Genomic DNA, 27925 nt, shown 5'->3' with positions numbered 1-27925 from the left:
TACAGAAAGAAGGTTCACATGCTTCAGTTTCATTATAAACCAGAAGTTTAACAAAAGACTATTAATACAGAAACTAGCAGATGAGACCTTTGGCATGTCAGAAACATGCATTTTAAGCATTTGATAATTATCACAAACACTAAATTCATTCTTTTAACACACAGATATCTCGAAGAGCATATTTCAATGGACAGAGTTTTATTGCTTCAACTCAGAAAATATCCTTCTTTGATGGCTTTGAAGGAGGATTTAATTTCCAAACGTTACAGCCAAACGGGTTACTCTTCTATTATGCTTCAGGAGTGAGTATTCATTTTTCCCCTGAGGAAACGTCTGTGTTATTTGTTTTGTCTATTAAAAATGCTTTCAAGCACATGAATAGTGCTTAGTAATTTTTTTATTCAAATTCATTTTGACTCACATATACACACACAGAATACCTCATTACATGCACTTTAAAAATATTATATATATTGTACATCAGAGGTTCTTAACCTGGGATTCATGAACCCTAACCCATTCTTCAGGGGGTCATGAAAAAAATTCGGGAGGTCTGTAGATTTGGGTAGGGTAAAATCGCATCTTTATTTGTTCTAACTAAAATTTAGCATTTTCTTCAATTGCAAATGTTGGCAACAAGTCACAGTAATATCAGCAGTACCTGTAACTTTTTCATTAATAGAAATCACAGGTACTTTTCACTTCACATTTAAGTTATCACAGATATCTCAAAATATTATTTTTGCTCATAGCTACTTCTAAATTACAATAGTTATTAGATCTGATACTAGATTTTAATGCCTTCATAAAGAAGTACATATATTACTATATCACAGATTTATTGTTTTGATATCTTGAATTTGTATTTCAATATAACTTGTTTCCTTTGAGTTCTTACACATTTTCTTTTATGCATATGAAAACATTATTTCACAAAGGGGTCCATATGTATCACCAAACTGCCAAATGAGTCTATGACAGAAAAAATTTTAAGAACCACTTTATGTTAAGAACAAACATACATGTGATTTACTTTATAAATAACTAAAAAGAATGTACTTCTCTCTTCTTGCATTTGCTGAACACTTGAGCTCAACTTCAAGATGCATCATTTCAAGAATAAAATGAGATCTGTAGAGGTTCAGTGACCTTGGTCATCACCGGTATATGCACTGATGGATGAGGCCTAATTGCACAATTTGTGACAGCAGCTTTCACTTTTCATACTTACCACTTTGTATCTATCACTTATATATTGAACTGAATTTAAATCAGTAGCATCTAGGAGAATCTACCCGAAGCACTTTCTAAGACCTAGAAAGTCACCTAACCTGCCTGAGGTGACCATGCTGAATTAAATAACACTTTTGGTCCCCCCAAAAAGTAGTTACATGCCGGGCTAACTGTAGAGTTTGGTTGCCCATATTGGGGAAGAGAAGCAAGATTATCATGTTGCCAATATTTGAAGACAGATGATAAGTGAATTTAGAAAAAGAGATGTTAAACTGCTCTTTAAAGTATGTTTCTCTTCCTCTCTCCTTCCCTTCCCCTCTAAAGATAAATAAATAAAATATTTTAAAAAATAAAATAAAGTATTTCTCTTCTGCCTCTACATATCAAAAATGTGAAACATTTAAAAAGCCAAACTAGCAAAGTAACTTTTGCCCGGTCACCCAGCTACATCATCAAGGGGATTCAAATGTTGCCTTGTCCACAGAGATTAAAAGTGAGACATGGTAGAGTAGAAATGCCTGCGTTAGGAAAGTAACCGACATTAAGACAACTCTCAATGTGACAAAATCACCAGAAATGGTCAGTTCTAAATATAGGTTTTTTCCATTAAAACATGTCTAATTTTATAGGTAACATCAACAAGCAACTAAGTATTTTGTTTTTATCATTATTCATAGAAAGTATTTTATAAGCAAACTTCCTTCACACTGGGTATTCCTTTAAGCAACAGCATTAAGTAAATGTTGAAAATACATTTACCTTTTGGATACATGGATACCTACTTGAACACCTGTGCTTGCCTTTCAGTCAGACGTGTTCTCCATTTCGTTGGATAATGGCACCGTGGTCATGAACGTGAAGGGGACCAAGGTGCAGTCAACAGATAAGCAGTACCATGATGGGCGGCCCCACTTCATCATTACCTCTGTCTCGCCCACGAGGTACGGCTCCTCCCCATACAGTCTTTCCATCAGAACCCTGTCGGGCAGGATTCTGTCAAAGGACCACTCTGAATAATAGGCTATCCTACTACTTTTCTAGGGTTAAACAAATACTGGAAGGAGTTATTTAACTCCTGTTTTAAAAAAATTGCTCTTAATTTTCAAGACATGCAAAATAAGTCACTATAAAATTACTTAACAGGAATATAAAGGTTTTTTTTCCACCCAGCAAAACTATGAGCTATAATCTCCTTGAGAGAAGTGCCTGGATATAGCACTTACTCAGTGGAGGGCAGTGGTTGGCACATAGAAGGGAAGGGGCTCAGCAACAACTGGTTCCATTTAGTTTTAAATTTGGCAACCGAGAATGCTACAGTTATGGCCACATTTTAAAATCTCTGATTATATCATTAAACTATATACTCAATTTCATTTCCATAGTAAGAAAACTTTCCCGGATAAGACACGGACCTCTGTTGTAGACTGCTCCTGCGTGTTCAATTCCATGGACTCCTCCCAATAAAGGAAAACATTAGTGGGCCTTTTCTGGACTCCATTTCCAATCAGAATTAAAACTATTTAATGTGCTTTACAGTGACAATGCTGTCCCACACATGTGTTTGAATGATCACCATGAAGTATGTTCTGGAGTTTTTTCCATCAAAAAGAAAGGAAAAAACAATGCTGGTGACTAGTCATCTTAACTCCTTGCTTTTATGGGTTTAAATTCCAATCAGAGTTTGGAAGTTCTTTACTGTGTATGGAAATATTAATCATTTTATCCTAGGGTTCATAAAGAGTCTAGAAAACTACTGTTTCTTTATTAACCAGATGTCCCATTTCAATTCCATGAGAAAACCTGCAACCTTGAACTCAAGGAAGAATGTTAGCTGCATGGCGTGTAAACAAGCCTTGTCCTTTACAGATATGAACTGATAGTAGATCAAAGCAGACTTGGGAGTAAGAGCCCCACCAAGGGGAAAGTGGAGCACACGCAAGCAGGTGAAAAGAAGTTTTACTTCGGTGGCTCACCCATCAGTCCCCAGTATGCTAACTTCACCGGCTGTATAAGTAATGCCTACTTTACCAGGTATATTTTTATTTTTGATAAATCTGCATGATTGATAAAGAAGATCAAGTCAGTAATGAAAGTATTTACATCACTGAAACAGAACTGTGAATGTGTCAGAGGTGTTAGGATAGTGTTAGAAGCTTTGCATGTGCTTAGGCAGCTGCCATTCTTGGGTTTGTAATTAGATTTTCTTGCCCTTTAATTTCTCTATAACTTGGTGAAGTAAATCTTTGTTACTTCACCTGCAAAATGCAGATAGTAGTGCCTGCCTAGTACATTTGTTACGAGGATTAAATGAGATAATGCACATAAAGCACCAGGCATACAGCAAGCTATAAACATTAGATGTGATTATTTCTGTTCTTCTTATTAACAATACAGTACAGAGCAACATACTCAAACCCTTGTTAGAGGTTTAAGAAAGTGTTCTTATTTTAACGCATGGCTTTAAACAAAGGCATTAATCCAGGTCCTTAGCAAAGACAATGAGGACTTCCCGAGTACGAGAAAAAGCAAGGGAGGAATTTTACCCAGATTAAGTAATACAGAAGTGACCCCAATCATCCCGAGTGTGGTGAGGAAAATCGTGTTCATCTGTCAGGGTGTGCTGGTACCAGGCACAAAGTTATTAGTGTTAAATGATCATATCAAGGTTAAATGATCACATCAAGGATTCTGATTAAGATAGTGGTTGATGGATACAGACTCATCACACACACACACACGTAATTTAATTGNCTTATTTTAACGCATGGCTTTAAACAAAGGCATTAATCCAGGTCCTTAGCAAAGACAATGAGGACTTCCCAAGTACGAGAAAAAGCAAAGGAGGAATTTTACCCAGATTAAGTAATACAGAAGTGACCCCAATCATCCCGAGTGTGGTGAGGAAAATCGTGTTCATCTGTCAGGGTGTGCTGGTACCAGGCACAAAGTTATTAGTGTTAAATGATCACATCAAGGATTCTGATTAAGATAGTGGTTGATGGATACAGACTCATCACACACACACACACACACGTAATTTAATTGCCAAAGTTCTCTAACTTCCATAGTTTTTATCATGTAATTCTGAACAGTATTTTCAAGGCTTTTTTACCCCATTCTTACATACATAGGTTGGACAGAGATGTGGAGGTAGAAGATTTCCAGCGGTATTCTGAAAAGATCCACACTTCTCTTTACGAGTGTCCCATCGAATCTTCACCATTGTTGCTCCTTCACAAAAAGGGAAAAAATTCCTCAAAATCTAAAACAAGTCAGAATAAAAAGGTAAAAGATAATGCTGTGCCAAGTTCCCAATTGCCCTTATATATTCCATGCATACAACTTTACATACTGATGCTTTGTAAGATTTACCCTAGTTTGCAAAGATAAGATTCTTGTCGTAGCAGATATTCCAGTTTTCCAGTTATGTTGCATCTATTCTTGTTCCTTAAAAAACAGTTTGAATCAGCTTTTACCCATGCTTTCAACTACTTTTTGATGGCATGGCAAATCGCTCCATACTTAATGATTTTTATATATCATGTTATTAGTACCATTATTCTCTAGTATCATTTGCTTTGGGGAAACAGTCTCAGGCTTTTGTCATAATCATGGAAAGTATTAAAGTTTCTGATCTTACCCCTGTTTCCCTCTCTTTCCCCTCCACTTCAACCACTCACATGTACAATTGATCTGTGTCATCAACTAGAGCTGACATCTTAGCTTCCATGATCAAAACCTTGAGTTTTGTAAATATATTTTATTGATTATGCTATTACAGTTGTCCCAGTTTTTCACCCTTTGCCCCCCTCCACCCAGTACTCACCATTCCCTCCAGCAGTCCTCCCCCTTATTCATGTCCATGGGTCATCGGTAAGTTCTTTGGCTACTCCATTTCCCATGCTGTTCTTGACATCCCCCTGTCTGTTCTGTACCTACCAATTTGTACTTCTTAATCCCTGCACCTCTTCCCCTATTCTCCATCTTCCCTATGTTTGCTGATAATCCTCCAACTGACCTCTATATCTATTATTCTGTTTCTTTTCTGCTCGTTTGCTGATTTTTTTTAGATTCAATTGTTAATAGTTGTGAATTCATTGCCATTTTAATGGTCATAGTTTTGATCTTTTTCCTTTTCTTAAATAAGTCCCTTTAACATTTCATATAATAATGGCTTGGTGATAATGAACTCCTTTAGCTTTACCTCGTCTGGGAAGTGCTTTATCTGCCCTTCCATGATAGCTTTGCTGGATAGAGTCATCTGGGTTGTAGGTCCTTGCTTTTCATCACTTTGAATACTTCTTTTCAGTCCATTTTTGCCTGCAAAGTTTCCTTTGAGAATTCAGCTGCGGGCCTTATGGGAACTCCTTTGTAGGTGACTATCTTTTATCTTGCTGCTTTTAAGATTCTCTCTTTATCTTTAACCTTTGGCATTTTAATTATGATGTGTCTTGGTGTGGTCCTCTTTGTGTCCATCTTGTCTGGGATTCTCTGTGCTTCCTGGACTTGCGTGTCTATTTCCTTCACTAAATTAGGGAAGTTTTCTTTCATTGTTTTTTTTTCAAGTAAGTTTTCAATTTCTTGCTCTTTCTCTTCTCCTTCCAGCACCCCTGTGATTCCAATACTAGTATGTTTGAAGTTGGCCCAGAGGCTCCTTTCCCTATCCTCAGTTTTTTAGATTCTTTTTTCTTCTTGCTGTTCTGATTGAATGTTTTTTTCTTCCTTATGTTCCAAATCATCAATTTGATTCTCGGCTTCATCCACTCTGCTGTTGATTCCCTGTAAATTTTTATTTGTTTCACTTAGGGTAACCTTCATTTCAGCCTGGGTCTCTTTTTATGCTGTTAAAGTACCAAATGAGTTCCTTGAGCATAGTGATCACCAGTGCTTTGAACTCTGCATTTTATAGACTGATTATCTCCATTTTGTTTAGTTAGTTTTCTGGAGTTTTGTTCTGTTCTTTCATTTGGGCCATATTTCTTTGTCTCCTCATTTTGGCAGCCTCCCTGTGTTTGTGTCCATATATTAGGTAGAGCTACTTCCTTGTCTTAGTAGCATGGCCTATTGCAGAAAAGTGCACCCATAAGTTGGATGGGGCAGAGCCTTAGATAATCACCAGGGTGAGAAAACCTGTGTGAACCAAGGTGATCGAGTCTCAGATTAATGTTGCCATTTCTCACACAGAGCCATTGATGTGGCTCTGTGTGGGAAAGAGCTCAGAAAAAGGACAATGGCTGATGTCTGGTCTCTGGAGTTTTTTCCTGAAGGAAGCTGTCCCCAAGAACTCGCCCTAATGCCAGATACTTCAGTTTCTCCCCATATGCCACTCATGCCCTTCCAGCTGCTTCCCTGTGGCTAGAGCCCAGAAGGAGTGAATCTGTGTAAGTCCTAAGTCCATTGCAGGTCCTATAAGAGGAGATGCCTGAGGATACCTCAGTTTCTTCTGCTACTCCAACCCCCACTGTTTTTTATAGCCAGAAGTTATGGGGACTTTTCTTCCTGGCACTGGAACCCTGGGCTGAGTGGTCTGGTGTGGACTGGGATCCCTGGCTCCCTAAGTATCCCTCCCAATTTTTATCCACCACATGTGGGTGTGGGACTTCCCATTCCACGTCTCCATGTCTCTGCCCCTCTTAACTGTCTGGATGAATGTGACTTCTTTAATTCCTTGGTTGTCGGACCTCCATACAGCTGGATTTTCTGATGATTCTGAGTTTTAGTTTAGCTGCGATTTTTTCCTGTGGCTGTGTGAGGTGGTGCCCCATGTTTACCACCTACGCCTCCATCTTGACTGGAAGTCCAAAATCTTGAGTTCTTCTTTTTTAAGATTTTATTTATTTTTAGAGAGGGGAGAAGGGAAGGAGAAATAGAGGGAGAGAAACATCACTGTGTGGTTGTCTGTCACATGGCCCCCAGTGGGGACCTGGCCCACAATCCAGGCATGTACCCTGACTGGGAATCGAACTGGTGATCCTTTGCTCAGTCTACTGAGCTACACCAGCCAGGGCTTAAATCTTGAGTTCTTAAATTGCATTCTCTGGCTATCATTCTTTCTCATTCTTTTAGTCTAACATTTCCCACCCATCTCTTCCTGTGCAGTTTTAACAATGTGTTCAAGGGCCAATGTTTCCCCCTGGTCCAAGCCACTAGCATCTCTCATCTGAATCAACAGTTTCTTAAAAGGCCTCCCTGCTTCTGTCTGGCTCTCCAACAGTCTCTTCTCACCACAACAGCCAGATCTTTATAAATATATTATATTATGTTACTCCTCTGTTCAACATAAACCCCCCAACTTCACTCAGAATAAAAACCCAAGTTCATATGATGTCATAAGAGGTCTTATATTATCCTTTTTCTCTCACATGTTCTTCCCCCAACACTGATTGTCTGGCTATTCCTAGAATGGACCACATGCACTCCAGCTTTAAGAGGTTTATTTGAGCTTTCCTTCTGCCTATACCACTCTTTCCCCAAATATCTGCACAGACAACTTCTCCTTCTTCTCCTCCCAGGATTGCTCAATTCTCGTCTTCTTGACGAGGCTTACTTTTAACCCCTTACTTTAAGATATACTCCTGTCTTCCTTCCACAGGACTGTCGCCAATGACAATGAAGCCCTTTCACGGAGTCACAAGGAAAGCATTTCCCCCTATATATGGGGCCCTGTGGGAGGTTGTGACATGGCAGTAGGGTTTATTGAAGCAGCTGAAGCAAACACTGGTGTCTCATTTCCATGTGTCTCACAACAAAAAAAATGTCTAGCTTTGTCTTCATCAACTCCAGTACAATGGCCAAGGTCCAAAAGCTCTACGCCATTGGTTCAGCCCAGTCCAGTCTTTGTCATCATCTGGCTAACTTAGTCTGTGTTCCCTGCTGTGTTCCAGCTCACTGTGTACCCAGCTCTGCGCAGTCTGCTGTGGGTGTCAGGTGGCTTCAATAGAGAGAAAATGCACCAGCAAAGAGAGCGAGCACATATTACTGAGTTTCTTTGTTAAACTGGGATTATACTATCTCAGGTTTGGGATGGACCAGGCACTTTTCTGACTAACCAATCAACATCCCAAGCTTCCATGGGCTTGCATTGGATCCTCCCCCAAACCAATTCAGACCCTAGATGAGGGTTCTGTGTTCCTTCTACAGTCTGAACCATTTCCCAGGCTACACAGACCTTTATGATCACCATCTTAGCTGCTTCTGCAAATGCCTCAAAGGGAATTTTACTCCTTCCATTGCCATCTTAGTTTCAACTGGGCATGTGCCCAGATGGGGAATATCTCCTTTATTGTTTTATCCCTCCCCATGGTAATCTTTGGGGAATGGACCAGTGGTTCCATGGGGAGTGTATCAAGTTGTAGCTTCCTAGTGAAACAGGCCCAATATTGAATTCAGCTTCCCAGTTTATTGGCTTCTTAATGTGTGATTCTTTTCCCGCTTTCCTTTATTAATATCTAGCTACCTACACTAATAGTGCTACTGATTTCCTTTGCCTTTTTCTAGTTGCTCTTTTTTCCATAGTACTTGTCATATTTTAATTGATTATGTATTTTATTATGTTTGTTATTTATTGTCTGTCTTCTCTGCTAGAATGCAGGCTTCTTTGTTTTGTTCATTGATATATCCTAAAAGCCTAAAGCAATGTACATAATAAGTGTTTAATAAATATTAGCTATCTTCATCATAGAGTTGAGGTAAGGATTAATGAGCTAATGCATGAAATGCTGTTAACGCAATGCCTGGCATAGTGTAAACATTCAGTACACAAGCTATTATATGTTTATTAAGTCTCATGAGTATTTCTGGAGGTCAATTCCTAAAAGTGGAATCAGTTAGATAAAGGGAGTTACACTGTCTCAAATAGCATTTGAAAGAATCTATAGTCCTTCACAATTGCTAACACTGGATATGGTCAAAGTTTTGTAATTTAGTCAATTTAATGATCTCATTTGGGGTTTTAGTTTGCATGTCCTTGAATGCCAGTGAGGTTGAGCATATTTTCAGGGGGAGAACTAATTTCTTCTTAAAACTGGCTTTGGAACCATCAGCAGAGGGGAGTATGCCCACCAGCTTCTTGCTTCCGATGGTTTTTCACTGACCATGTATTTCAGATTATGTAGGACCCTTCTTAGAATCCCTATGAAACTTCCCTTTGTTGCATGATTTCTTTATCAGTGTTAATAATTTTGTTCATGTGAGATAAATTCTTAAGGAAATTTTTCAGAACTCCTTCCAGAATTTCACATGGAAGATTTTGTGAAGTGATTCAGGCAGACAAATAATTTCATTAGTTTTTATGAAGGATTTTGATACTATGAAGGACTTTTCAGAGGCAACTATTAAATTATAGTGGAATCTTACTATTACCTTTATATTTTGATGCTAAAAAGTTTCTTCTGAGAATTTTTCGGCTGAGCACTGCTCAGTGGATCATAGGCAGCGGGTTAATGTCATGGGCCGCTGAAGAAGATCAGCCTTCTAAAGCAAACAGTTTATCCCTTTAAATAGATACAGCTTTCTGTATTAGGCTGTCTATCAAATGTAGTTTCCTAAACAAACATTCATAGCCTCAAGGTTACAATCAACAGCTCTTGGAACTATTAACACAAATTTTTCAATATTGTAAGAACCTCTTAGTCTTTATGGTAAAAAGTCTTAGAAACTCAACTTTGCAGTAAGATATAGAATCAGCGTAGATCTCACCTACATTATTTAATAATTAAAATGACAGTGTTTGCCAAGCTGAATATAACCAAAGACACTGAAGTTGAGAACAGACTGACAGTGACCAGAGGAAAGAGGGGAGGGAATTTCAGGGGAAAAGGGTGAGGGGTTTGCAGGAACTAGTATAAAGGACACATGGACAATAACAAGGCAGGGAGTGGAAAACAGGAGGGAAGTGGGGAGGGCTGGGGGGGGCGGTCTGGGATGGGGGGGGAAGCAGAAAACTGTACTTGAACAACAATTAAAATTAAAATATATACATTAAAAATAAAATATACTTATATCTATAAAATAAAAATGAAAATAAATAAAATAAAATGTCAGTGTTTGCTAACTTCTACATTTACCCTTGTATCAGTAGCTTCTTAAATAGCTATGAAGAAAAACTCTGGCCTCTGATTTAAATTTTTATCAAGGCTGAATGATGGCAATTTTAGCTTACAGTAATTTTTTTTAATTTTATTTATTTATTTTTAGAAAGAGGGAACGGGGGGGGGGGGAGGTGAGAAGGAGAGAGAGAAACATTCACATGAGAGAGAACCATTGATTGGTTGCCTCTTATATGCGCCCTGACCAGGGACTGAACCTGTGGTCCAGGCACATGCCCTTACCTGCGATCAAACCAGTGACCTTTTGCTTTGCAGGATGATCCCCAACCAACTGAGCCAGACTGGTTTGGGATGGGCTTATACTAATTTATTTTCACAATAACTTTTTAATATTCCATTTTATGCATTTATTATATTTAACCACTAACAGACTTTCAGTTGTTTCCAGTTTTCTTTCTTTTATGCATAAAGATCACAGTACATTAATCTTTGATCATATTGCTGAATAAATTTTTAGGATATATTCCTAGAATTGGAGTTACTGGGTCAAAGCAAATTATTTTCCAAAAAATTAAAAGTGATTGTATATTTCTTCATAGTATATAAGAATACCTGTCTTACCACCTATGTTCCAGCCTGAAAATTTTTTGTAATTTTTTTTCAAATTTAATTGGAAAATTATCTCCTCATTTGGTGTTTAATGTGATAATAAACATTCTCTGCATTGTAATAGACATCATTCTCAGGTATCTGGCTAACTACTCCCTCCTTTGAGAACTTATTCCTTACCTACCAAGGAGCCCCAGTATTTTAGGCATGTGACCTCATCGGCATTGATATAGGTGGTTGGACTAGGGTAGATCATGTCAACTAAGCTGTGCCATCATGTTCTATTTTTGAAAACTCAGAACCCAGAGTGACTAGTCTAGGCTGGTCATTGAATAGGAAACATGTAAACATAAGAGCTCTGTGTTAGTCACTTAGCAGGGGCGTCCAACCTGTGGCCCATGGGCTGCATGCAGCCCAGGATGGCTGTGAATGTGGCCCAAACACAAAATTGTAAATTTACGTAAAACATTATGAGATTTTTTTTGTTTTTGTTAGTGTTTGTATATTTAATGCGTCACCCAAGACAACTCTTCTTCTTCTAGTGTGGCCCAGAGACACCAAAAGGTTGGACACCCCTGAATTCCACAGAAAAAGAAAATTGCTTTACAGAGAAAGAGAAAAAGGCAGAAAGCTGTCTCTCAAATAAAGAATAACAGACATTCTGAGAAAAACAAAGCCCAGATACCAGAGCACACAGAAAAAAAGTGCCTTGTGTCTTCCTAGCTTTCCAACTCCTGATTCCTGCCCCTGGTAGGACCCCACTTTGCTATCTTCTCTTAGATTGTGTTCTCAAATACTCCTACATCCTTATAACGTACTGCCCTTTTTTTCTTAAGTAACTTAAATTGTTTTGCTGTTACCCTAAACAAAATGATCTTGCTAAGTTGAAATTAGTACCACTAGTTGGACTGCAACTTATAGACCCTCAGAGAAATAAGTTACATGGGGAAGGTCAGAGTCTAATGGAGTTCAGTGAGAATTTCCCCCACACAGACACTTTAGGATAATAAACTGTCTGTGTACTAAATGGTAGTGAAGTGATTAAATTATAACCTCTCTTTTTTATTATTCAGAGCATATATCCAGAGGATTTATAGTATTTGGTTGCCATATATAAAGATATCCATGTTTATTAATTTTTGTAGAAGACAAGAGAAAGAACCTAGTCCATGTATTCCCACACTGAAGCACAGAGAGGCAGGGCAGATAAACTGAGATTGTCATGGTCCAACAACCATAGGCTTTGCTGAGCCCCTGTAGTCTAAATGCCCTGTCGCTCTCTTCCCGTAGTTAAGTGGATGCCCTGACTGAGGAGGACTGAGATCCTCTCCGTAGGAATGGAGAGAATGAGGGATAGCCAGGATTGGCGAGAGCCCTCAACCCCTCACCACCCTTTCACCCCCACCTGCCAGGCCCCACGCAAAGCATTTCCTGTGCCCTTCAATGAGACAAAGATGATCATATCTGTCATTCTAAGGCATGTTGCTTCACTAAAATTGGAATACATGGAGCATGGAGTTTGGGGAAATTTCCCAAGTTATGTTAGAGGAAAAGTCTCCCTAAAGCCCCATTCCATCCTCTTGTGCCCACTCATGGCTTGAAGCTAAGGCCATTGTTCATAGGTAAGGGCCTCAGCCAAAAAACATTTGCAACTCTGTGTAGTTCCTCCGTCCAAGAGAGAAACCTCGTTCTGCAGCAGGAATCAGGTTCTGAGTCCTGACTGCTGTGTGAGGAAGGGAAGAGGCGATGGTGGAACTAGGTGGGCTTTTCCTTAGCATGGGTCTCTGAGCACCACCTCGCTTCCTCACCACCACCGTGAGAGTCTCCCCTGCCGGAACCAGACTACGAACTGTTGCCGGAGCAGAGCACTGGCATAGCTGGTCCTCCCACTGCCCGCTGCACTTGGATTTGGAGAGTAATTCTGGCTTTTGCCTGAAACCCTGATTTGGGAGCGAGGTCTTGCCTTTTGCCCATATAAAAGTAAGAATTTTATTGTCAGTCTGTTCCAAAGTGTCTTATGTCTTCTGGAAATTTTTATACTGCTTTGTTCTTCTAGTACAAACCCTCCTAGATGTGTAGAACTAGGGTGGATTTATTTTTATGTGAATAGTTCTTGTGACATTTCAATAGGGATTAAAGAGGGGTGGAAACGAAAGGTGTGTGTTCATTCAATGATCTGGAACCTGGATTTTTTTTTTCTCTATCTAACCTCTATCTCACTCATGAGTTGGCTCTTGCTGAGTTCTCTGGCTCTCCCTACTGCCAACATTTTCTCTCCTATCTGCCATTTCCTATGTTACAAGCTTCCTTCTTAAGTGGATCAAATCTGGCAACTCTCTGCTTTTAAAACCTTTGTGACACCCCATCACTTACAAAACAAAACCCCATCATCTAGCAAGTAACCTAAGCACCAACTTGTCTTCCAATTTATTACTTACACGCCTAACCTTTTAAATAGATTTTCAGCTTCCAAATAAAAGAACAATTTCTCACCTTTCTATTCCCTACCACGCACTGCCCAAGGAAGCTTACAGAAACATTGGTCTCTTTCTCCTTCACTTCTACTTAATAGGTAATCAAGAAACATTTGCTTGAATAAATGAATAATTGCCTGAATGACCAGATTTCTTTGCATTTACTGTTGCTTCAGAAAGTAAGACTAAATAATCATTAAATAGTAGCCTGTAGTTTCACAACTCTAAATTTTAAAACCAACAGTACAATTTTAAGATCACAAGATAATTTTTTAAAGTTGTTATATCCTTCACATAAAAGTGGGCTACATATCTTATCACCAAAAATATTCTTAAATGTTTTGAAGACATTCCTAAGTATTTTAACTTTTTACACAGCATGTATAAATAATAATGTGTGTATTAAAGTGATATTGTTGCCTATAATATGTGGATTTTATTGATTGATGCTTTAGGGTTATTTTATTGCCAACTTTGTTGTTCTTCACCATTGGTTAAGATGTGCATTTAATTTAAATGATAGGGCATTATCCCTATAGCTTCAGTTCAACTCTGCTTTAGTATCACAGACTAGAACTTTGGATTTGTTAACAAATTATGTTGCTGCTGGTTGTGTTATTGCTGCAGCCCCTGCTGTCATCTGCTTATGGTGGTGAGCACAAATACCACTTCATTAATGGGAAATGCACAAATAGGACCTGTGTTAATTATTTTATTGTTGGTGCTGTTGTTGTTAAGGAAATAGCAAGTGAATTTTTGCTACTAGTATGTCACTTTGATGCCCTAAGGTTATTTGTTTCCTATTCTTATAGGGAGAGAAAAATAAAGATGCACCTTCATGGGATCCTGTTGGCCTGAAATTCCTGGAGAGGAATGCTCCGAGAGATTCCCATTGCCATCTTTCCAACAGCCCTAGAGCGATAGAGCATGCCTATCAGTACGGAGGAACAGCCAACAGCCGCCAAGAGTTTGAATACTTAAAAGGAGATTTTGGTGAAAAGTGAAGTATCACTCTACTTTTCCCGAAACTTAATACCACGCATGACTGGGCTTCATCTTAATTTGCCATGTATCATCTTTTTCCTTTAATATTGCCTCTCTGGGCCACCTTAATCATATTCTTTTACCATCAAAATAAATAATAAATAGCACACAATTTATGCTTTCTGATAAATTATATTCTCTGTAACTTTCTTCTCAAAAGGTGTATAAAGCAGCATTTCTCCTAGTTTTCTTGTGTCTTACCAAAAGGAAAACACAAGCAAAGAAAGGCAGATGGGGCAAATTTCAAGGCCTCATCTAATCCTGACATTACCTGCCGTCCCCCATACAAACTGCTTTCAGGTTATAAATGGGAACGCTTCTGAACTGCTGGGAGGTTGATAAGGAAAGACACTGCAAATACAAATATGCTTCCATCTCTGTTGGCTCTCAGGCTCTCTCTGAAGCCTCTTGTCCCTTCCTGGTATTTTACAAATCTCTAGGTTATTTAGTATTATTAAAATTTCTTTTAAAGCATTAGCACCTGAATGTTCTTATATAGGTTTTCTATAGCGCTTTCAAATGCTTATACAGGCAGTGCATTCAATAAAAAAACCCTACCTAATGCCTTCTAATTTGCTATTTACCTACAGGCAAAATCAGTATTTTATATTCTTCAAGGAGAATGTAGAAGTTAACCTAATAAATGTATCTTATCTATGGCCTGGAAAGTTTTCATTTCTACACNGGCCTGAAATTCCTGGAGAGGAATGCTCCGAGAGATTCCCATTGCCATCTTTCCAACAGCCCTAGAGCGATAGAGCATGCCTATCAGTACGGAGGAACAGCCAACAGCCGCCAAGAGTTTGAATACTTAAAAGGAGATTTTGGTGAAAAGTGAAGTATCACTCTACTTTTCCCGAAACTTAATACCACGCATGACTGGGCTTCATCTTAATTTGCCATGTATCATCTTTTTCCTTTAATATTGCCTCTCTGGGCCACCTTAATCATATTCTTTTACCATCAAAATAAATAATAAATAGCACACAATTTATGCTTTCTGATAAATTATATTCTCTGTAACTTTCTTCTCAAAAGGTGTATAAAGCAGCATTTCTCCTAGTTTTCTTGTGTCTTACCAAAAGGAAAACACAAGCAAAGAAAGGCAGATGGGGCAAATTTCAAGGCCTCATCTAACCCTGACATTACCTGCCGTCCCCCATACAAACTGCTTTCAGGTTATAAATGGGAACGCTTCCAAACTGCTGGGAGGTTGATAAGGAAAGACACTGCAAATACAAATATGCTTCCATCTCCTTTGGCTCTCAGGCTCTCTCTGAAGCCTCTTGTCCCTTCCTGGTATTTTACAAATCTCTAGGTTATTTAGTATTATTAAAATTTCTTTTAAAGCATTAGCACCCGAATGTTCTTATATAGGTCTTCTACAGCGCTTTCAAATGCTTATACAGGCAGTGCATTCAATAAAAAAACCCTACCTAATGCCTTCTAATTTGCTGTTTACCTACAGGCAAAATCAGTATTTTATATTCTTCAAGGAGAATTTAGAAGTTAACCTAATAAATGTATCTTATCTATGGCCTGGAAAGTTTTCATTTCTACACACTTGGTGGCTGTGTTTAACATGTGATACCCATCAATTAGTTTTTACTGGGAAAAAATGAATCTGTATTTTAGATAGGACACAAATCATGTTGTTTCTAGGCAAATTTCTATGTACACATTAATTACTCACTAGTATTTTGTCCACGTGAATAAGCTTCCTTAACATACAGATTCTTCCTAAACTAATTGCAACCACATTTTTAAAGCAAGACACAGCATGATCCCTAACTGAAACGCTTCTATAAATGTGGAATGTGTCTCGGTTGTATAAGGAAGAGGAGAAGGATTTACCTTCTCAAACAGCCGTGCTTACTCAATAGTCATTAATAATGCTAAGGGACCATTAGAAGAAATGCTGCCTGAGAGTGGATAACATGGTTACTTATTGCTTTGGGCAGTCAAAGATCACCCTCAGTCTCAGTTTACAAGTGGTAACCCTTTTCTTTTCTTTTCCCAGGTCTCAGTTTTCCATTCGTCTGAAAACACGCTCCTCCCATGGGATGATTTTCTATGTCTCCGATCAAGAGGAAAATGACTTCATGACGCTGTTCTTAGCCCATGGCCGCCTGGTTTTCATGTTTAATGTTGGCCACAAGAAACTGAAGATTAGAAGCCAAGAGAAATATAATGATGGATTGTGGCATGATGTAAGTTGAAGGCAGAGACTATTAGTACCTGCACGTACTCACCACTGGCAAATGAACTGACACTAATGTCCTGCTGTGGGTTTCTCTAGAAACAGCTACTTAAAAGTTGTTTCTACGTGCTCATAGTTCAGTTTAAAAAACTTTTATTAATTTCTTATAAAAATCCTGAAGCACACTATTTAAAAGAGATACAGATTGAATATAATTTTCTGACCAATCAACCTTTTTTATTTTAATGCAATTATTTTGACCAAAGAATCAATGGCCAACACCAACTGAAGTTTGGTTTCCAAGAATGTTTCCCTTGATTTTTTTCCTACTGCCTATAATGTTCTAAATATTTAACAACAATTGGTGAAAGTCTTTAATGGACTAAGCTATGGGAGATACAAAGAGAGAAGTGTATCTGTTAAGAAGACAGGATATAACAGGGAGAACTACCTAAGTATTGAAGCAAGTCAGTGTGTATGGATTGGAAAAACTAAACAAGATAAGCTGACTTAAAATAAACTGCAATGAATTTAGGAGACAGCATGTGGGCTGGCCAACTGGAAAGAGCTCTGTTAAATATAAGCTGTATTCAGAAATTAAGCCTGTGACTTTCAGTCAAGCTTTAAAGGAAGAGACAAACTTCTGACTTTCAATGAAGGACTGCTTTTTCTAAAGCACCGCTACAGATTTTCCGCAGTATTGCAATACGTAAAGTTGGGAAGAAAAGCAGCATGGCCTTTCCCCTAATCCTGGAATGTGCTTGAGATGTGCTATTTTCCTTCTCTCCATCCAGGTGATATTTATTCGAGAAAGGAGCAGTGGCCGATTGGTAATTGATGGCCTTCGAGTTCTAGAAGAAAGTCTTCCTCCTACTAGAGCTTCCTGGAGAATCAAAGGACCCATTTATTTGGGAGGTGTGGCTCCTAGAAGAGCTGTGAAGAACGTCCAGGTAAGCCAGGCTGTGACTAGGTCCAGTCATTTGCCTTTAAAGCTGGAAAATCACTTAACCCAGCCCTCAATGTGTGATTAGGAACCGGCCAGAGTGAAACTGTAGTTCAGCTGGAGATGGGATGTCCAAGTGAGGGTTGCTCTATGGGATGTCTGTCCACTCTGTGGCAAAGTTGGGAGTGAGTTTTCAATTCTAAGGTAAAGGTGAAATGGAAAAAGTTTCAGAGGTATAAATTTTATGAAAATCTATGTCTCAAGAAGATGCTTATTAATTCAGCTAGTACCCATATTTTTAGAGTTAAAAAAAAAAGGAAGTCATTTCATTATACATTATTGAGTGAAAAAATCTTTCAGGCAATTATATAAACTATGATCTCATTTTATTTTCTTACACACACATACAATTTGTAAATGTGCAAGGAAATATGGTTACTGCTGGGCAGAAGTGAGGGTACAGTAAGTAACATGTTATTTTTATAACTTAAAAGTTTAAAATATAATTTTAAAAAACTAGCATTAAAGGGAATGCATAAAAGACTACATTTTTCTTATGTAAATACAGCTTTAACACAGAGAGTTAATACATTTCTAAGACTCATTAATATATGCAGATAAAGCAAAAAAGGGAAGGTGGGAATTGTGTTTAATTAGATTTTAGGTGAGTAGTCCTAATTTTATGACAACCACTTTAAAAGATTTCAAAAGCAGTGTGAACTCACTTATCCAAATGGGCCCAGTTTCATGTCCTGTGTTATAAATGTTCAAGCACACAAACAGCTATGAAGCCAGAAATGCAAGCTTTCTGTTTATCTAACTGTAGTATTGACTTAACAGTTGCGAAGTTCACTACCACTCATCAGTGTTAGGTAATCTTGGGCATAGCTATCGTTCTTGAAGAAAAATGAACTAGGATACTTCTAATAGTCAGTTTGAAAACACAGCTGCAATTTATTTGGTCATGGCATATGTAAAAATTTTTGTAGCTTAACTACATCAGGCTGACATTAATCAAAAACAATTCCATCTTCAAATAATTAGTTAAAAAGCAACTATCTAGAGAACTATTGATCATTCAGATAGCTGAGATAAATAAGAAATTGCTTGATTTCTTTCAAGATTCAAATCCCTTTTTTTTTATTCCCTTTGGTGTGTCTGTATTGAGAAAACATATTGTAAGAAATGTTTTCTTCTCTCAGATAAACTCAGTCTACAGTTTCAGTGGCTGTCTCAGCAACCTCCAGCTCAATGGGGCTTCCATCACCTCGGCTTCTCAGACATTTAGCGTGACTCCTTGTTTCGAGGGTCCAATGGAAACAGGAACGTACTTTTCAACAGAAGGAGGATACGCAGTTCTAGGTAACAATGACTTATGTTGAAAACATGAATCATGAACCACTTCTTTCCCAGAGGTGGCTTACAGGGAATTGGGGCCGAGTTAAAACATCAGAATGCCAAACTCTCTCAGCTCTAACAGCCTCTTTCCCCAAGGACCACTTTCTCCCTTCGCACCTCTCCAAACAAGACACCCGTGCCCATGCCTGTTTGCTTTTCCCACCAGAGCGTCTCCACAGCTGCCGAACCTCTAGATGTAGACCATTTGGGCTCCTTTAGAATTTGCTGCACTGCTTCCTGGTCTGCTCCATGTCAGCTCCCGACACCTTGTTCTCCAGGCCTTCTCTGTTCCCTCAGAGCACGCATGACCCGTTGTCCCTACTAAAGGAAGTTCCATGGCCTCCCTTGCCCTGCAGCACCAGCAGATGGCACTAACCTGCAGACATTTTATTTTTGAATTTTTATTCTCCCTGACTATTGCTCTCATTCATTCAATAGTTTTTATTGTGTGCTTTCAGTATGACAGTCTCTCTGCCCCGTGATGGAACATAGTAGTTCTAAAAAATAAATAAAATCTTAACAGACTACACACCATCACCATCCAATACAGTGCAACATTCTTTAGCGCAACCATTAGGTGTGAGCATCAGGGTAGGTGTTGGGAAAGAGGATAGGAAAAAGGTATAAAATGTTCCACACGTTCCCTGATCTCAAGTCACTCAGGCACTTTGTAACATCCCCTTGAAGAAAGACATTCCAGTGCAGCCAAGTGAACCTTCTTAAACCACTGCCGTGTTCAACAGAGTAACCGGAGGAAAGGTTTTCACTCTCTTTTCACTCTCTCTTAAATTGTCTAGCTCACAATTTAACTTCCCTTTCCTTTTCCCCTACTAAAACACCCACACTCGCGTTTCTCTGTCCTTCATTAAATTTCAGTGAGAAGACACAGAGATGTGGACACCTTAAATTGATAGCAGCCCGCACAATTTATGTTCTCCATAAACATTAACTATTAATAGCAGGAAAAATTAAAAAGTGATTTATAAGAAGACACATCAAGTGAACATTATTAAGATGCCCAGTTTGCAATGAGTCTCTTGGAGGAAACAGCTATTCTTTAGAAGACTTCATTTTCTTACATCATTGCAGTCGATGTTCCTGACTGTCTTTGCTGATCACGTGTTCTTATAAAATGCTCTGCGGCCCTGAATCAGTTATCTTTTATTTGTTTAAGAATTGCTTTATAATACAGATCTGATCAAGTCAGATTTGTTGTGTAACGAATTCAAAATAAAATCTGCCGTCCATGCTTGCACACAGAACTCCTCCACACTCACCTTGCCTCCTCTTCCCCTTACAGGGGACGGTCCAGCCACACTGGCCGCCACAGTGCTCTCCAAACACTCTACCCTCTGTGCCCGCTCTCTCACTTTGGAAGTGTTAAATGGTCCTGCTAGTTGGAACCAATTCCTCTGCCCCAGAGCTCCCACAGCCACAGCGTATTTGCAGTGTGCTGTCCCACCCTACACCCCACGGGAGTGATGTGCTAGTACCTCCGTCCCCACAGAGCTTTCCACAGTGTGTTCGACGTGGAAAATGCCACTTTCTACTCATCTACTGAAGAATACGTCAAACTTTCAAAAACAGAGATGAAAACATATTATTACAAAATCACACCATAGTTACAAACATTAGGTTGCTGTTCTTGGGACCTACTGCTATTTCTTTCCACAGACGAGTCTTTCAACATCGGATTGAAGTTTGAGATTTCATTTGAAGTCCGTCCCAGAAGCAGTTCTGGAACCCTTGTCCACGGTCACAGTGTCAATGGGGAGTACCTAAATGTTCACATGAAAAACGGGCAGGTAGTGTGTTAGCAATTGTTTTCACAGTCTGTCTCCTATGGCCTTGGGTTCTAGATCGAAAGCAGATTTATTTTACAGAACGATTTCATTAATTTTCCCTAACTGGAAGAAAAACACCCAGGGAAACTAGAGCATGAAATTCAATCAAATTTATACGTTGGGAATGGATTCATTTAGATCAAAGAGCCATGAAAATGTGGCATTGATTTTTTTTAAAAAGATCAACAACAATAACCACATAATTAAAGGGTTTTAACAAAAGACTTAGACCTTTTTAAAACAAATGGAAACAGCAAACATCCCCAACCATCAAAACCAACAAACACTACAACACGTACCTATTATATATACCAGATAATAAGTATATTATCTTTAAAGCTAGAAACAAAAATTGTTATAATTAAACACCACTTTTATTCTAAAATATTACCAAAGAACATTCATGAGATTATTCAAATATCAGAAAAAGCAATATATTATATTTTATTGGTGTCCCTAACTTGACACATGTACCTGATTTTTATTTGAGATCTGATCCATCCTTTTAAACTATATAATAATAATACGAATCCCTATGTGGGACTTATTGTGCGTGAGGTGCTACCCTAGGAGCTCCATATGCAGCAGTTCACGTAGTCCCTTCGGTAGCTCCGTGAGGCAGATGTCAGCACCATCACCCTTGCTGTACAAACAGGAAAACCGGCACAAAGAGGCAGAGCTGGGACGTGGACTCAGCCAGTCTGGCTCCAGAGGTCACGCCCTTCACCATTACCCTAACTGCTTTGTGTAGCATCTCCAAAAGTTAAAGGGATTACTTGTTATTATATCTCTTCCCCTTCTCTCCTGTCATCATTTTGTTTAAACTATTGCTACAGCCTGCTGCAGAGTGACCCCTTGTGTTCAAATTGCTTAGTGTGTGAGGGTGTTCTTTTAAGTGTTGCTTCCCTGTGATGTGTGTAAGAAATGTAGTTTTATCATGGTGAAGAGAAATGGAATGAAGACGTACAATGGACCCGGTCTGTTGCAGGTCGTAGTGAAAGTCAACAATGGCATTAGAGACTTTTCCACCTCGGTCACGCCCAAGCAGAGTCTCTGTGACGGCAGGTGGCACCGCATTACAGGTGAGAAGAGCTGCGCCCCTCGGTTTTCTTTGTAGCGTGAGTGTGCTCGCCCACCTGTGGAACGGTGTTTGGCAGAACTAAGACTGTAACTTATATGATGGAACAGATGATAAATGAGAGTCGAGAGTCAGCCAAGAAGAGAACCAAATGGTACTGTACTAAAATGTGTATATTGAATCCACATGCATTTGAAAAAAAACATGAATGCTGCCAAAATAGTCTTGGGGAGTTATTTAAATAATACATAGCTTACGGGACAAAAACATGCAGTGTTTTAAATATTCCTAAATATTTATATGAAAAGAGTGTCTTAAATAGCCTCCCTTTCAAAGGAAAATGTCACAGTGATTGCTTGCTCAGACGTTGATGTTTTCAATGATATACAAGAAAGTGCAGATTTATTCTGAATAAAAGCTATTGCTGTGATAAATCAGTCCCTTTTGTGTGAAACTGATTATTCCTTGTACCACCTGTGACCAGTCTCTGCCCTGTGTTCTAGTTATTCGAGACTCCAATGTGGTTCAGTTGGATGTGGACTCTGAAGTGAACCATGTCGTTGGGCCCCTGAATCCAAAACCAGTCGATCACAGGGAACCTGTGTTTGTTGGAGGTGTTCCAGGTAAGAGCTGTTTAGAAAGGACAAGTTCCAAATCCAAAAATAATAACTTCTCATCATCGTTGTTACAATATTAAGAATCGAGCCATGTGTTATCATAATTTACCAAACAACTCTAAGGATTTTATATGCAATGTCCTCTCATGGGAAAAAGCACACTGACGACTGTGACTCCTCCCAACAAAAAAACACCTAAGGAACCAGACCCCAGCATCCTAATCAGCAAACATTACTCTCCCTCTGCCAGTTTTGCCTGTTTTTTTCTTTCCCCTTTACATAGCCAACTCAGATACATACAGTGAAACACAGACTATTTTATGTCGAACACAAAGAACACTCATCTTCTAATACTGCTCTTGGGTCTGAAAACCTTGGAGGACTAAAAGTTTGCCAATAATTGCTCCCCTTGCTTAGTAAGAAAGAGGAGAATACTACAGCTCTCCCTGTCCAGATTAGGCCGAATTTCGCAAACAGTTGTTCCCACTTGGCGACCTCTCCTAAGAGAGGCTCCCAGCTGCAGTTCTGGAGTCATCGTTAGCACCGTCGCTGCTGCCATCTGCCACCAATGCTGTATAATCCAGGATGGCGAGGGCACGACACTTATGGACACCCCACAACTGTTTTAAACTTTAGACACAAGGACCATGGCCTTTTACTGAATGTGTCCGTTTTCACACATTTCACTAATTTGGAAAAACTGAATGCTATATATAGCTGAAGAGAAAAAAATAAGAAGATAATCGAGCTTTTACATCTGGAATTTGGTGTGGAGTTTAAGGAAAAACATGGTTTTCCTTGCCTCCTACCTAGGTTACTTTAGACTAACCCATGTAAAGGCAAATAATGCTTTTTTAAAAATATATTTTATTTATTTTTTATTTTTTTAGAGAGAGGGGAAGGGAAGGAGAAAGAATGGGAGAGAAACATCCATGTGTGGTTGCCTTTCATGTGTCCCCTACTGGGGACCTGGCCTGCAACCCAGGCATGTGCCCTGACTGGGAACCAAACCAGCGACCCTTTGCTTCACAGGCCCGTGCTCAAGGCAGATAATACTTTAAGTAGGAGAATGAGAAACCACACATAAAATTATACATCTGACTTTGGGTATTCCCAATATAGTAATAACCAAATTTTCTTCTGCTTTGTAAAATGTAAATTTTTCAAACACCGTATTGACAATGACAGTAACTCACTGATGAAATATTTGGGACACCCTTTATTTTCTCCTTCCCTTCCCATCTCCATTCCTGAACCCTCTCCAGCTGCTCCTGGTTTCCATTCTGAAAGGGAATCTTGGCAAAAGCCACCAGTGCATTCACACGGGTACCATGTAGAAAATGTGTAGTATCATTTCTTACATCACCCCACATTGCTTTCATTCTAGAACTCACAGTATAGTTTAAAAAAATTCAACTTTCCTAAGGGCCTACAGGATCTAGTTGAGCACAGTATGCAAGGTCCTTAATCATCTGACCCCTCCTTGCCCTGCATTTGGGTCTTCCCACGCCTTCTGAGCCTTGCAGTTCCCTGAGTGTTCAATGATGCCCTCTGCTCTAGGCCTTTGCATAAGTGCACAGGGCCTCAGTTTCTGGAAAATGTTCTTCTGTTTTTCCTCCTCTAGTGTCTTTCAAAAAACAAGTTTTCCCACTCCTCCCCCAACACAATTCCTTGTTGACCTCTGGGACTCAGCTCAGACTTCTGCTTGCACACCTGTGCCCTTTCTCTCCCTAGAAGGTGCTATGCATACCACTGTTACAGCATTTATAACACAATGTTGTCGAAACTAAATAAATAGTAGGCCCCTTGCTGCCAGGGAGCTGACGTCAGTCAACACACAACAAAGGTCTCCTGAGCACTGTGCTAGGTTCCAGAACATGGACAAAACAAGCATAACCTTCTTCATGGAAGTTATAATATTTGTTCTTTACTTTGCACTATATAATTGCAAACACATATTTGTCTGATTTGTGTTCGTTTTTAAAGTCTGATCCCAGCATTACATCCTGCCATCCTCGCTCACTACAACACTGGCTAAGCTCCACAGACTGGGTAGGCAAGACGCACCTGAAGCCAAATTCAGCCTGCCTGAGACACGTAATGAATAGCAAATGCTAGCTAATGAGCCAGCACGCAGGAACTAGCGGGCCAGGAGGGCCTAACCGCCAGCCCGCAGCTTTTCTTTCTTTCCAGGAATCATGCCAGCAAACTTAGAACAAAAGCAATTTTAATTTAAGCTGAATGTCATTAATTGCATCATTTTAAGCTTTTTAAGATTAATTCCACCAAAATTACATCAGAAACTAGGGCATGAAACACAATAACTAAAGGAAATTAGGCATAAATAAAACCCCTATATGAACCGAATTCTCCTGTTATTCCCCCTATATGAACTAAATTAGTAAGACAATTTCTCTTTTAATACATGGAATCTTGGTGACATTATTTCTATTAATAAAGTCACTGTATTAAAATTCAATAAGATATATACCAAAATAAGTCAACTTTACTATATGATAATTTAAAAATCAAAATTAAAAGTAAAACAAATTTAAGTTAATATTGTCAAAAGAGAAAGAGAAGGAGAGAGTTCTGACCATTCATTCCTCTGCTGAAAATCCTGCCTTTTTCTGTATATGCCCAAGCTTTCAATCTAAGGAATGTTCCCATTAAAATCATGTATTGATTTTATTAATCATTTACATTAGGCTTCTGGAGCACTTTATTGTCTTTACCAACAATAAATTGTGTGATGAAATATGCGCACCACAATTCTGTATGAATTATTTCCTCTAGATGAGGTCCCCATCATCTAGAGGAAAAGGTGTAGCCTTGGGCAGAATCAAAATCCATGTTCTAGAACTAGTCTCCAAAATGGGTAGAAAGTAGATAGTTCTACCTTTACAGTCTTTCCTGTTCACTCACTTTTATTCTGATGATATATGTTGAACAGGTTTCAAGAATATATATATAGTCATACTAATCTAGAGAAAGAGAGAATTAATCTTTTAGGCCCCTTCCAAATCTAAAACTTCATAATTATCATTGTAAATATGAAATGCTATTTCCATGATTCATTTTCAGTACAAAGCTTCTGCATATTCTTAACCGATACTGCTTAGAAAACTTATTACAGCTGCTTGACGTTTAATTTGCTGTGCTGTTTTATGTTCCCTCCTGAGTTACTGATATTCTAAGTGTTTTGCCTCTTTTATCTGCTACTGCTCACAAAGCTATTTGTACATAATAATAAGCTTTGACTAAATGGATTTTAATTTCATGATCTTTCTAAGCTCTCTAAATTGCTTTAAATTATATTGCTTCTATCATCCCAGTACATTTAATTGTGTCTGTCCAATTAATAAGCATAAGGCTTCTTCTAGATCTCTAATTAAGATAAGGGAGGAAAGTTCTCCCGGCATACCACAGGGCACCTCTGCCCACGTGAAGACTGGGCTAGTTATTACCCTATTTATAGTTCTTAAACCCTGAGCTCAGAAACATTAAAATTTGGTTTATTTAAATTCATTATTTTTTCATTATATTTTATGAGCTTGGCAATAATGTGGAGGCTTAAGGGTGAGCAATAATGATATGAATTAAATAGAAACATTAGCCAAGTCCAAAAATAATATAGAAGCTAAAATCCACTCCCCACCCTTCTCAGCAAAAGACAAAATAAATGAGGCTCATGTGAACTCCAAAAAGCATAGGTAGATCCTGAAAATTTACTGCTGAGGCTTTACGTATAAGTGGCAAATTGCAGCCTTGGAAGACAGCTAAAACATTTAGAAATTTGATGGTGACAGGCATGGCAAACAAAACTTTATAATCACCACATGTTCAAAAGCAGATTATTTTCCTGAGAAAATTAGTGAATAACTATATTCCATTTTTGATGCATGTATCATCTTGATGTGAGTAATTACTATGTATATTTTTACCATGAAGTATTATCTGGACTTGGAAGCCTTCAAGTGCAATCTTTTATTTCTTTCTTTCATCAGAGTCTCTACTGACCCCACAGTTGGCCCCCAGCAGACCCTTCACAGGCTGCATCCGCCACTTTGTGATTGATGGGCGCCCAGTGAGCTTCAACAAAGCCGCGCTGGTCAGCGGCGCTGTGAGCATCAACTCCTGCCCAGCAGCCTGACACAGCGGAGCGGAGACGCCCAAATACAAAGTTCCTTACAGCACTGAAAGGAACGCAGAGCCAGCCGGGAGGGACAACACCTCTTCCTCTGCTGGCAGCTTTCAGCTGGTGGGGCAGGACTTCAGTGAATGAACCATCAGGGACTGGATGTTTGTTATCTCTCATTCGGATTCTTACCTTGGATCCAAACTGTCTGCAATGTATGAAAATTGAAGGAGTGTTAAACTCACCTGTATTACTTCCTGCTGGTGAAATTACTGCTCCTGTTTCTAGTAAAACAGGAGGCATTCTGAATAAACACTGGCACACATTTTTAAAGTGTGGCTAGAGTCTCAGATGCATCTTTTCTTTCAAAGGTAACTTCCGATCTAGACCAAAATATTTTTGGTATACTGTTCTTTATCCTAGAAAGATTTTTCTATTTTACATAAAATCTACAATCAGAAGACAGATTTGCTTTTAGCACTTTTGTGTGGTCTATCAGTATAGGAAGAATATTTTAGGTTTATAGCAGTTAACAAGCTTTACTAAAGTAAATTTCTAACAAATCATTAGCAAAGTTAAAGTATAATTTGATTTTTTCCTAGATAATCAATAAGGAATTAAACTACTTTTTTCCTTATTTCTTTAAAAGAAAAATAAAACTACATGAGGAGAGGCTCCTATAGAAATCCTCACATACATTAAGCAGAAAGAGTAGGACAAAATAATAAATTTGATTTAAAATATAAAAGTCCTTTTACTAAAAATTTCCCTATATATCTGTAACATAACTAGTCTTATTTCTAAAATTTTATGATCTTTTTTAGATATATATATTAATAAAGACTAGAAAAAGAAAATAGGGCCCTGGCTGGTATAGCTCAGTGGATTGAGCACCGGCCTGTGAACCAAAGGATCACAGTTCAATTCCCAGTTAGGGCACATGCCCAGGCCAGTTCCCAGCAAGGGATGCATGAGAGGCAACCATACATTGATGTTTCTCTCCCTCTCTCCTTCCCTTCCCCTCTAAAGATAAATAAATTAAAAAATTTTTTTAAAAAGGATTCCCTTTTTTATCAAAAAATTATAAAAAAGAAAAGAAAATAGGCTTGAATAGCTGGTGGAATATTAAAATACAGAAACCAAAATAAAATAATTATACCTGAAAAAATAATTAAACTCGAAAACAAAATGAGGGAAAATAGGCCCTCGTACCAACAGGATTAATGATATGGAAAAAATAACTTTGGAGCAAGGGGAGGGGATGAAATATGTTGAGGAATTACTAAGGAAATAAAATAAT

At 38.6% G+C, this 27925-nt stretch overlaps 1 protein-coding gene across 2 annotated transcripts in view; it reads left to right on the top strand.

Moving 5' to 3' along the window:
- LAMA4 (laminin subunit alpha 4) overlaps nucleotides 1-26963 on the top strand; it is a 139627-nt gene extending 112664 nt beyond the window's left edge. For both annotated transcript variants that reach the window (XM_037065074.1, XM_037065073.1), the window contains exons 28-39: nucleotides 165-302; nucleotides 2041-2174; nucleotides 3100-3264; nucleotides 4365-4518; nucleotides 14176-14363; nucleotides 16428-16617; nucleotides 17402-17557; nucleotides 18753-18912; nucleotides 20623-20753; nucleotides 21781-21874; nucleotides 22374-22493; nucleotides 26495-26963. In XM_037065074.1, coding sequence (XP_036920969.1) covers nucleotides 165-302; nucleotides 2041-2174; nucleotides 3100-3264; nucleotides 4365-4518; nucleotides 14176-14363; nucleotides 16428-16617; nucleotides 17402-17557; nucleotides 18753-18912; nucleotides 20623-20753; nucleotides 21781-21874; nucleotides 22374-22493; nucleotides 26495-26640 — 1776 coding nt within the window. In that variant the 3' untranslated portion in view covers nucleotides 26641-26963. The remainder of the gene's footprint in view (nucleotides 1-164; nucleotides 303-2040; nucleotides 2175-3099; nucleotides 3265-4364; nucleotides 4519-14175; nucleotides 14364-16427; nucleotides 16618-17401; nucleotides 17558-18752; nucleotides 18913-20622; nucleotides 20754-21780; nucleotides 21875-22373; nucleotides 22494-26494) is intronic.
- Nucleotides 26964-27925: the final 962 nt, after the last annotated feature.

This window comes from Sturnira hondurensis, unplaced genomic scaffold (genome assembly GCF_014824575.4).
Source record: "Sturnira hondurensis isolate 20B ecotype Veracruz unplaced genomic scaffold, ASM1482457v3 Scaffold0015596, whole genome shotgun sequence".
Lineage (NCBI taxonomy): Eukaryota > Metazoa > Chordata > Mammalia > Chiroptera > Phyllostomidae > Sturnira > Sturnira hondurensis.
This window is presented reverse-complemented; position numbering and strand designations above follow the sequence as displayed.